This window comes from Trachemys scripta, chromosome 15 (assembly GCF_013100865.1).
Source record: "Trachemys scripta elegans isolate TJP31775 chromosome 15, CAS_Tse_1.0, whole genome shotgun sequence".
Taxonomy (NCBI): Eukaryota; Metazoa; Chordata; order Testudines; family Emydidae; genus Trachemys; species Trachemys scripta.
In genome coordinates this window covers 6733575-6744837 of record NC_048312.1, presented here as the reverse complement: position 1 = coordinate 6744837, position 11263 = coordinate 6733575, and the positions used below count along the sequence as shown (strand labels likewise).

General features: G+C 42.9%; 1 protein-coding gene across 1 annotated transcript in view; it reads left to right on the top strand.

The window, feature by feature from the left end:
- SETD1B (SET domain containing 1B, histone lysine methyltransferase) overlaps positions 1 to 7253 on the top strand; it is a 70929-nt gene extending 63676 nt beyond the window's left edge. Inside the window, exons 17-18 of the mRNA XM_034790991.1 lie at positions 1508 to 1645; positions 2415 to 7253. Of these exons, the coding sequence (XP_034646882.1) occupies positions 1508 to 1645; positions 2415 to 2588 (312 nt within the window). The 3' untranslated portion in view covers positions 2589 to 7253. The remainder of the gene's footprint in view (positions 1 to 1507; positions 1646 to 2414) is intronic.
- Positions 7254 to 11263: the final 4010 nt, after the last annotated feature.

Sequence of the window (11263 nt, the reverse complement as noted above, 5' to 3'; positions counted from 1 at the left end):
GGTTCTTACCCACGAAAGCTTATGCTCCCAATACTTCTGTTAGTCTCAAAGGTGCCACAGGACCCTCTGTTGCTTTTTACAGATTCAGACTAACACGGCTACCCCTCTGGTAAGATAAAAGACTCCAATTTATGATTTTTGACAAGACAAATTTAAAATACTTTTGTTCACATGATGGACTGGCCGATCCCTTTAATGCTGAGTGGCGAAGCCTTGGTGTGCTTTTAAAAAAAACGGTTGTTTAGAATACCGGATAAATGTAGGCTGGAGCAGAATTTCTTGAAACAGGATTAAATCCAGACATATTCTCAGAATTTTTGTTTAAGAGTGCCATAAATTTACACAGCCGTTTAGCTACCCATTCACTGCTCTGGATGAACATACAATCTCTAAGGCAAATGAGACACAGACATGAAGAAGCTGTGCTATAGATAAGCCTGAGAGTCACCTACTTTTTGAAAGATGATTATAAGGGCTCTAAAATCCAAATTTGGGGTCATTTGAGCAGTTGGGTTCCTGAGATACAGCTCCCCCCACCCCATAAAACATCAGCTGTTTACAAAAAAAAAATAATAATCACATGATTCTTCTGACATTTTGTTGCCCACATCTGGGACTCAAACTAATGCTCTGATCTTCCCCAAAATGATACGATCCCATGGACTTGATCTCCGCTTGTGCACTGGGGAAGCAATACTGAATAAATTACTGAGAGTAAAGTTTGGAACTCCAGGTCAGCACAAGCTAACCTGATGTGTCTGAACCAGTGAACTTGCACGTGCGGCAAGACTTGGGCTCTGTTGAAGCCATAGGGTTCAGGCAGCTCAAGGTTACACACTGTACTCAGCTGCACCTATGCACTGTGAGTTCAAGCCCAACCCTTGGCAGATTTCAGAGCTGTGCATTTTTCACAGGAGCAGTTCTCGCCTGTATTGTGCAGGGGCTCTTTCTGGAAATTTTGCCCTGACCAAATTTCTGGTTTAAGAGTGTAGTGTAATTTTAAAGTTCTCTAACATTCACATGCAGAGTCCGATTTTACTTTAGAAGGATTGTCAAGGCAGAAATTGAGCGGGATGTGATGAAAGGAATGCAAGTGACTGGGACAAGGATTCTTGATACACATTCCTCCTACATGAGCTGGTCATAGCATTTTCGGAGTCTCAATTTTCAGTGCAGAGCTAGGGGCCCTGCTGAGTGTTGTCCTCTGTGTAGATTTCAGCGGTGTATGGGTTTCAAATATAAAGCAGGCTTCTCCAAAGTCCAAGGGAATTAGGTGCTGAATCCCATTTGAAATTCAGTGCCTAATCTTTGAAAATCCCATCCTAAATGCTTGTCCTTTGAATTCTAAGGCTGTCTTTTCTTGAATAATTTGGGGTCGTAAATATCTTTTTAAATCCTGAATGGCAGTTTTGGTTTGTGCCTTTTAAATTGACTGCATATAAATCCCTTGTACTTTACTGCCCATCTCTACGGCACACACTGACTCGACAATTGGTTTGCCTGGTAGGTCATTGCAGACATGCGAGAGAAACGATACGAGGATGAAGGCATTGGGAGCAGTTACATGTTCAGGGTCGACCATGACACCATCATTGATGCAACAAAATGTGGAAACTTTGCCAGGTTTATTAATCATAGCTGCAATGTAAGTATCACTTTGCTTATGCTTCTGAGAGTTGGCCTTTACTTACAGATAAATCAGCCAGACATTCAGTTATACTCAGAGGTGGTGATGTTTAATAGGAGCTGTAATGAACATATTGATAAGCTGATGTGGGTCCAGACTAGTATAATGAACTGGTATGAGGGGACTGGAAGATGTAAGTTACAACAATTTAGAGTCAGCTCTGAATTTGGCCCCAGAAACCCGACTGTATCTAAGGGTCCTGGAGAGACACTATTGCACGGTGTTTAAAACAAAACATAGCCCAAACACTGCTATGGGAACAGCCTCCAAGTGGTGTTCATGTAGGACCAGGGTTGTCTGTCTCCTCCAGGCAGGGACTCTGCCTTCGCCTGTGTTCTGTACAGTACTGGGCAGACTGTGTGCACTCAATAAGTAGTAATAATTTGGGTGTCTGAGGCATTACTGCCTCCCACCTGAGATTCCAAAGCCTGTAGGAGCCGTTCATGCTGACTGTACAAACTGTCATGATTTGTACCTTAGAAGAAGTATAGTGAAGGCTGAACTTTGTTTTCTGTCTTAATTCCCCCAATAAATCTTCCCATTCCCATGAGGAATTGAGTATGGCAGGAGAAAGTGAAAGCCCCACACCCCAGCCCCAGGAAAAGTACCTGTGCCCCTCTGTACAAATAATTGCAACAAGTCAGCTGATTTAAATAACTGCTAAAGAAGCCTGCAAATCTAAAACTTTCAGAAAATTAACCCCTTTCCCAATTGGTCACCCCTGCAGCCAAATTGTTATGCTAAAGTCATCACCGTGGAGTCTCAGAAGAAGATTGTCATCTACTCCAAGCAGCACATCAACGTGAATGAGGAAATTACTTACGACTACAAGTTTCCGATCGAGGATGTGAAGATCCCATGTCTGTGCGGCTCTGAGAACTGCAGGGGGACCCTGAACTAATCCCGAGGCTTCTCGTCACACTTGCACCTTCGGCCATGTCAGAACTGCAGTAACCAGGTGTGGTTGCACTTTGCCAAAAAAAAAAAAAAAAAAAAAAAAAGAAGAAGAAGAGAAGAAAACCAAGCAAGTTTCGCACTTCTGTCAGGATCACAAGTGAAAGCAAAAAGCGCACATGCATAACTAGGACTGTTCACGTTTCAGGTGCTCTTCCTCGTCAGATCCAACACACACAAAAGGTGATTACCACTTTGTGGCATAGTATATCCAAACACTAGCTTCTCTCTGTTCAGTCTCTATATTATTGCTCATAGTACGATAATGGTACCTTTGTTGTTGTTGTTGTTTTTGTTGTAAACCTTTGTCTTTCCATAAATGCTGCTACCTTTTTCTCATCAGTTTGTTGTTTGAAAAAGACATTCAACGTTTAAATGTGAAGCAGAGACTGAAAATGCCATAAAGGTTTGTTGGGAGCTTGATTGGCTGAAATTGCACAGACTTTTCAGAGTAAGCTGTAAATAAATGTATGGTTGATGTTACTGAGCAAGCCAGAGGCTTGGGTGCAAGAGTGTGAGAGTGTGTGTGCGTGTGTGTATGCTTGGGTGTGTCTACAATGAGACTATAAATGAACTGTCCTGCCTTTTCCTTAGAGATGGGCCTGATCAATTCCTCTGACCCAAACATCCTGGAAAGCTGGGGAACATTCAGCTCTGTAATGGACCTGAACTTAATGCCTTAGGCTCACCTCTAATTTTCACATGCCATGCTGGTATTTTGGGGGGATCAATAGCTCTATTACCATACAGAAAAAATACTTAATACCACAATCTGCATAATTAATAAGTTTAATCAGTTACTTCGTCCTTCCTTGCAAAAGGTGGCTTGATAAATGGCCTTTTCTGTATCTACATTTCTGGTGGATCTATTCCTCTTTCATTCAAAATACTGAGGCTGAAATTAAATGATCAGTACAGTCATTGTTTATGCTGTAGAATTCTTACTGTCTTTTAAGCATACACTACTAGAACAGTTCATAGAAGATGGCACTGAGATTTCTTTCCCTGTAAGAAACCAACCGCTGGGTTTCTTTTGTTGTTTATTTCCAACTTCGCCTCCTGACACGCAGCCTCTTTTCCCTCCCTGCCATGACTTTTCAGTCAGACTGTTTGCTTTGCACTTGTATGGGTGAGATTCTTGTTCTACTACTAAAGGGCTCTATTCTGCCACTCTCACTCACACTGAGCAGTACCTGAAATTAGTCCCATTCATTTCAATAGGACTAATTATGGAGTAAGGCACTGCTCAAAGTGCATGAGGGTATCCGAGTCTGTCCCAAACTGCGTACAGTATGAAAATTGGTTTTTAAAAAAGTTTAACTTCCAAATAAAAACATTCTTTTCCTTTTAGAAAACATGTTATCACTGTAAGCTTAGGTTGTAATGAAATCCTCGGTTTTATAGTAGGGGTTCCATTTCAAATGAGCCAGAATCCAATGCAAGTATTTATTTTGATCTGAAATATTATTTGGCCACTCGAAGGTAAGCAGATCAGTCTTTCAAAACGTATTCAATTCCTCCTGCTTACAAGTGGAACTTAGTTGTACTAAGCCATTTAAAAAAAAACACACACAATTTGTAGAGGGGAAAATGGTACTGTTATCACAGTAACTAAAAATCTTTTCCCTTTCGAGTAACTTGGACAGCTGAGTTCATACTCTCTTCTGTCTAGTGACGATTACTGCCTGATCATGCTTCAATGATCAGAAGTTGGAATCTTGGAAATGAGTTTTTTAGGAGTTATTTATACTGCATATATATTTGCCAGGACTGTATTACAGTATGTAGCATGTAATATGGGGTAGACTTCTATATTTCATTTCTTTTTCAAGCAAAAGGCCTAGAGGAGCTGGAACATATGACTGATACAAGCTGCCTTAATATTATCTGCATTTCTAGCTGAGGATAGTTACATTGTCCCTGAGATTGGACATGCAATAGTCTCTCCTTTTTATTTCTTTTGTTTTTGTTTTGGTGATTTTTTCCCCCAGTAAATGCTTTCTGAAAATCTCCTCAACAGTGGGTATCTGTGACCCAAAGACATAAATTTATTAGAAGCACAAGTGGTTTCTGTCTTTGAGAGCTGGTTATAACTACAGATTCGTTGGGAGCATTTTGGAATTAAGCCAACTGCTCCTTTATTTGTTTGAATATGATTCTTCCTTTCATACTGTATCTCCAGTTGGCATGTCTAAGGCTTTGGGGAATGCACTAAAGCTTTGTGTTTCAGAACTAAAGTTCTGAATATCAAACCCATATTAATTTCTCTGCCTTCTTCCTTTCCATCCCTTCAAACTACTGTATCAACGTTGGTTTCTTACAAATACATTGTCCAGTTTGAATATACAATACGTTTCCTATGACACTGATGACCCCAGTGGATTGTGAGGGATGATAGGGTGGCCACATGCAATTGCCTTTGTCTTTATTATGGAGAAGCAGCCTATAGAGACTCTGGCCAAGATTAAAAAAATGAGACTAATATTAGTTTCCAAGGGTGAAATTTTCAAAAGTGCTGAAGTACCTTTACCTTCTAAGTCACTCTGGCACTTTTGAAAATGTTTCCCTAAATCCCTATTTAGACTCTTAAATAACTGCTCTGACTTTTCCAACGTGTTCAGTGCCCAGCTGTTTCCATGGGGGCAGCTGAGTGCGCAGCACTTTTGAAAAAGCAGGTTACGTATTTCAGAGTCTAAATATGAGCGTAGAAGCCGGACTTCATGCTGCTTTGTTTGTTTGTTTCCCTTCAGAATCTTGGCTTGCAGGGCCCAGTATGCAAAGCTTCCATCTTGAATTGAGCAGCCTCTGAGTGGGCCAGGATGGAGTATTTGATGGTGGGACTTGTAGTCTCCAAAGGATGTCTCAGCTGACATTAAATGGGTGGCAGCAATGGCCTCCATTTTATGCATACTAGTTTTGGCTGCCTCATTCCTGGCAAGTCACTCACATGGTCTTGGTTGGGCAATGTCTGGGCACTCTGTAGATACAAATATGTATTTGGGCTGCTGTACCAGTTACACATTTATGACTCTTCCTAGTTACGAAGGCCGGTAGCCTACAAAACCTGAGATTGTAGAGCAGAATGGAGAGACCATAGTGTGTAAGGTATAGACATCAGCCCAAGGCTGGCACAGCCTCATGCCCTGCTAAACTGGGTGTTGCCATAGCCATTAAAAGCTCATTGTAATGTGGAAAGTTTTCAAGGAGGGGAGAAGAACTAAAATTAAAGCTTGCCAAGCCTTCTTTGTGGGGGTATTTACAGAAGAATTTTTCTGTATGTCATTGAAGACCATATCCTTAATTCTGCTTGGGCTTACATTAACAACAAACAACAAGATTGACTGTGTTCCCTGTTAAATTTTCTCCCCTGAAACTGAATCACTTTAATGCGCCTGCTACGTGAAACAATCCCAGAAAATAACACAAAAGTTGTGGAAATGTAGTTGCAAGCCTTATTATTGTCCCCAAGCGTGAATGAGGTGGCTTTAGTTATGTTTGTAAATGCCTTAGAAATCGGCATATATAGTAAGTGCCCTCTCTGCTTGAAAACCTGCATGTCCTGCCTGCCCTGTTCATTTATCTGTCAGTTTCACACCAATATTTTCCAATTCCAGAACTATGTTGGGTCCCATAAGTAATCTGTAACTATCAAGGGGTGGGAAGGGGGGGCTCATCTTGCAGATATTTATATTGTACAGAACAGCTTATTTCTACAAGAAAAACATTTTTAAACTCTGACAATGTAAACAGTAGATTCAGTTCTGGTTTTTGTGACCTTTTTCAGGGATCATTTCAGTGCATTTCTATATAAAATAAAAATTTAAGGAAAAAAGGATTTTGAAGTTTAAAAAAATGCATCTTCTGTACATAGGCAAACTTAAGAATCTTCTCTTCAGACACTGTTTCTTGTAGAAACATGTTGAATTTTTTTGCTGATTTCTTTGTACTTCAAGAGCATGTAAATAATTTATTAAAAGTGACTATTGTAATTTTGGAGTTCTTTTTAAAAAGAAGATTCCAGCTCTAACTCATGTCAGGAAGACGGGGGAGGGAGAAGGAATGCATATAGAAAAGGAGCTGGTGGCATTTACAGCTTGTGTCAAGCTTTGTATAATGTAAATTCTGTATAAATATTTTTTTTTGGTCAAATAAGTAGATGAAATTAGAAGCATTAAGAAACTGAAGACAAAAGAATGCCAAGTGGAGGCTTTTTTTTTTTTTTTTCCCAGTCTGAAACCTAATGTGCAAAATCTATTTATTTCAAGCGAGGAAATATGTACAGTCTATTAATAGACAACCTAAAATGTATTTAAGCAAATCTGCATCTGGATTTTTTTCAATTTAGTGTTTTGTTTTTATAAATTTCCTCTTTAATTGCAATTGTAATATTTGTACAAGTGAAAAGAAACACATTGTAAAGGACACTCTAATCCAATCGGCAGTTTTAAAAACAAAACCTAAAAAGCTGCCCTCATTCCTTGCTGTTTCATGGCTTCTGTAAACAGGTTGTTTTAATTCACAGTGTGAAGGTTAAGGGCCTCCTTTAAAAGGAGGCAGGTAAAATGGTTTGCAATAAATGAAAATTCTGCTTTTTTTTTTTTTTTTTTTTTTTAAGTTCTTTTTTAAAAAATCTCTGCTTTGAAGATTTAGGATTTCTGCTTTCTCTTTTGTTAAGCAAATTTATAAATTTAGGGATGTTTTGTGCATATAGATTCTGTCATCAGTATGTATCTTGTTTTGAAGAAAGTGTTTTGTTGTGGATGTGTCATGCTGTATATATTTGTTCATATTTTTGTGAATTGAATACTATGTACCATTGTATTATAGTAACTTTTATAAAGCAAACCATAAATATACTGACTTTTCTTACAGAAAAAACTGTATTGTGCTTATTACTCTATTACAGTAGCAGCTAGAGGCCTCTGAGGTTGGGGACCCTATTGTGCTAGGCCCTGTATGGACACACAATAAGAGACTGTCCCTACCCTGAAGAGCTACGTTTTATTAACATACCCATGTGAATCTCACTACAGGATCAGGGCCTACAAACATAGAGCCTGATTCTGTCACACTTTGTCACGTGAGTAACCCCGTGACTATTTGCACGGGTAAGGATCACTTAGTTGAATAAGATTTGTGGGACTGGGATCATACTTTGCACAGCTATAGCTCTTCTTATCCCAGGATCCCCAAACGCACTAATTTAAACATCAATTGAGAGTTTAAGGAACCATTATGATCATCTAGCCTGCATGTCTCTCAACATCCCTTAGAGATACTGTTGCAGGCTGTTTGTATTATCTGTCTGTGACTCTTTATGCTGTAAGGTTGGCAGGGAGCTAAGAGCTTTTAGTTTGGGTATTTTTTTTTAATTGTGCTAAATCTGTAATGAACTTGGTCTACATTTTACAGTGGAGGGAAACAGACACAAAGTTAAGAGTCTTGCCCAAGATCACTGCCATGGGGTGTATGTACCCCATGTTACCCAGCAACTGAAGGGTTAATACAAGCCCTGCCAGACACTGTTGATTGGCAGTCTAGCAGCAGCTGGGAGGATAAAAGGGCTGGGAAGCAGAAGAGCGGGATGGCTAACAGAGCAGTGAGAAGGGAACTCCAGTCAGCAGACTGCTAGAGAGCCACTAGGGACAACACTCAGCAAGGGGCAAACAAACCCACAGACTGAAGAGCCTGCCGAGGCCCGAGGGAAGGTAGGAAGGAGCTCAGGGTACAGTCCCGGTCAGCAACCCTGACCCTCCTTATCTAGCTTGAGGACCTGGAACCCAGTGGAGTGGACAAGCCTGGGATCCCCTACCAGCCCCCTGGGGGTTTCCAGATTCCTGGACACCAGGGATAGACTGACAGCTCTGCAAGCTGAGGGAGCCAGAGCCATGCACCCCCTGCCCCCATTTGGCCACAGGGGGCACCGCCTCAGTCACACATCAAGAGATAGTGGTAGATTTGAAGATAAAACCCTGGAGTCTACTCTCAACCCCTTGTTTGGCCATTAAAGTGCTACCCCCTCTATTAATTATTTGCAGTATTGTGGCAGTGCCCAGGGTTCTGTCTGTAGGAAGAAGCCGTCCTTGCCTCAGAGAGCTTACAATTGAAACAGATGAAAAAACAAGCCCAGCGTGGCAGAGAAGGAGGCCTTGAACTAGTGTTTGCAGTAGCAAATTTCATCACTAGGATGAGATGCCGTTTCTATTCAAACCTCCCTCCCCACAGTCTGCAGTTGATGAGAATGGCCTGGATTTTCAACAGCTCCCATGGGAGAAACTGGCAGTTTAAGTGGCCAAAAGGGTTTTCTAAGGTTCCTAGGGCTGCACAAGACCTTTTCAGAAGCAGCCTGGTGCTTGGGCCCAAGGGCTGAATTGGACGCATTGATAAGCCACCTAAAGGCGTGGTTCTAGGGTGGGGTTAACTTGATGGGCTTGTGGATTTTCAAAGTTGTCCGAAGTCTCCCTCCTCCCCCAGTAATGTGCTTCTGAGATAGTTGTAGGGAGGCACAACGTGACATCCATCTGCCCATCATCTGTGTTCCCCTCCATCTCCCTCCTGATCTCCATGTTCTCCTGCACATGCTCCACTCTCCATAACTGCCAAGTTGTGTGCAGCTCCCTGGGGGACATTTCTCGGTCACTAATTGCTCCTCATTCCAAACAATTGGGGTGGGGAGGAAGGTACAAATCTCCCCACACCAGTGGCAGAGGGAGGCAGGACTCTTATCTCCACACAACCACCTCTCCCTTTCCCACTCTGGATCCAATGCTTGCCCTGCTCCAACTGCTTCGGGTCCCCTCAGAATTCTGCCTCAGTGGGGAAGGGCTGGCCTAGCCTGTCCCAGCTCTCCCCAAGGTACATTTGCAGTGAAAGGAGTGGGCTTTTTCCATTCCTCCCCCACCCCTTCTTGAAGAAAAATTTGTTGTCCCAGCCTGCTGGCCCTCCTCTCCAGCCCCCTCCCCCCCACCACGGCGCACACACACTCCTGAGAGGGGAAGGGGCAGGAGGCTCTGCTAGAGCTGCCCTCTGACTGGGGTGGGAGGGGGAAGACACTTCCCTTCAAGGTAAAGGGGGGGGCACAGTAAAATGTTGGGGTGGGGGCAGTGGCAGATGCAGGAGAGAGAGAGCCACAGGAAGTTGGACAGGAGAAAGAGATGTAAAAAAAGGGGAGGACCCCTCCCTGTGGCTGGGAAGAGAAGCAGTTGCCCCAGGCAATCAATTCATAGAATCCTAGAATATCATGGTTGGAAGGGTCCTCAGGAGGTCATCTAGTTCAATCCCCTGCTCAGAGTAGGACCAATCCCCAACTAAATCATCCCAGCCAGGGCTTTGTCAAGCCTGACCTTAAAAACCTCTAAGGATGGAGATTCCACCCCCTCCCTAGGTAACCCATTCCAGTGCTTCACCACCCTCCTAGTGAAAAAGTTTTTCCTAATATCCAACCTAAACCTCCCCCACTGCAACTTGAGACCATTACTCCTTGTTCTGTCATCTGGTACCCCTGAGAAAAGTCTAGATCTATCCTCTTTGGAACTCCCTTTCAGGTAGTTGAAAGCAGCTACCAAATCCCCCCTCTTCTTCTCTTCTGCAGACTAAACAATCCCAGTTCCCTCAGCCTCTCTTCATAAGTCATGTGTTCCAGCCCCCTAATAATTTTTGTTGCCCTCTGCTGGACTCTTTCCAATTTTTCCACATCCTTCTTGTAGTGTGGGGCCCAAAACTGGACACAGTACTCCAGATGAGGCCTCACCAATGTCAAATAGAGGGGAATGATCACGTCCCCCGATCTGCTGGCAATGCCCCTACTTATACAGCCCAAAATGCCGTTAGCCTTCTTGACAACAAGGGCACACTGTTGACTCATATCCAGCTTCTTGTCCACTATAACCCCTAGGTCCTTTTCTGCAGAACTCCTGCCTAGCCACTCGGTCCCTAGTCCGTAGCAGTGCATGGGATTCTTCCGTTCTAAGTGAAGGACTCTGCACTTGTTCTTGTTGAACCTCATCAGATTTCTTTTGGCCCAATCCTCTAATTTGTCTAGGTCACTCCGTATCTTATCCCTACCCTCCAGTGTATCTACCACTCCTCCCAGTTTAGTGTTATCTGCAAACTTGCTGACAGTGCAATCCACGCCATCCTCCAGATCATTAATGAAGATATTGAACAAAACCGGCCCCAGGACCGACCCTTGGGGCACTCCGCTTGATACCGGCTGCCAACTAGACATGGAACCATTGATCACTACCTGTTGAGCCCGATGATCTAGCCAGCTTTCTATCCACCTTATAGTCCATCTTATAGTCCTCTATTCCCCCTTCCCCGTCTCTAATAACTTGTCCCTCTTCACCCCTCAGGCTACTTGTTTTTCATCTGCCCGTCCACCCCCTTTGGTGGGTCGCTTTCCCTCCCTGGCTCCTTCCAGGTGCCTTCACCCTTCTGCTCTCAGCTATTTATGCAAACTTTTTTTTTGTTTGTTTTTGTTTTGCAAATCATGCAGTTTGGGGCTAAATGCTGGGAATTGGGGAGCTGCAGGTTCTTGTTGACAATGGTGGCAGAAGTGTGTGCGTACTTGTTCCAGTTCCAACTAACTTCTCTTTTGCCCAGCAGGGGTCTGAGCCTGGA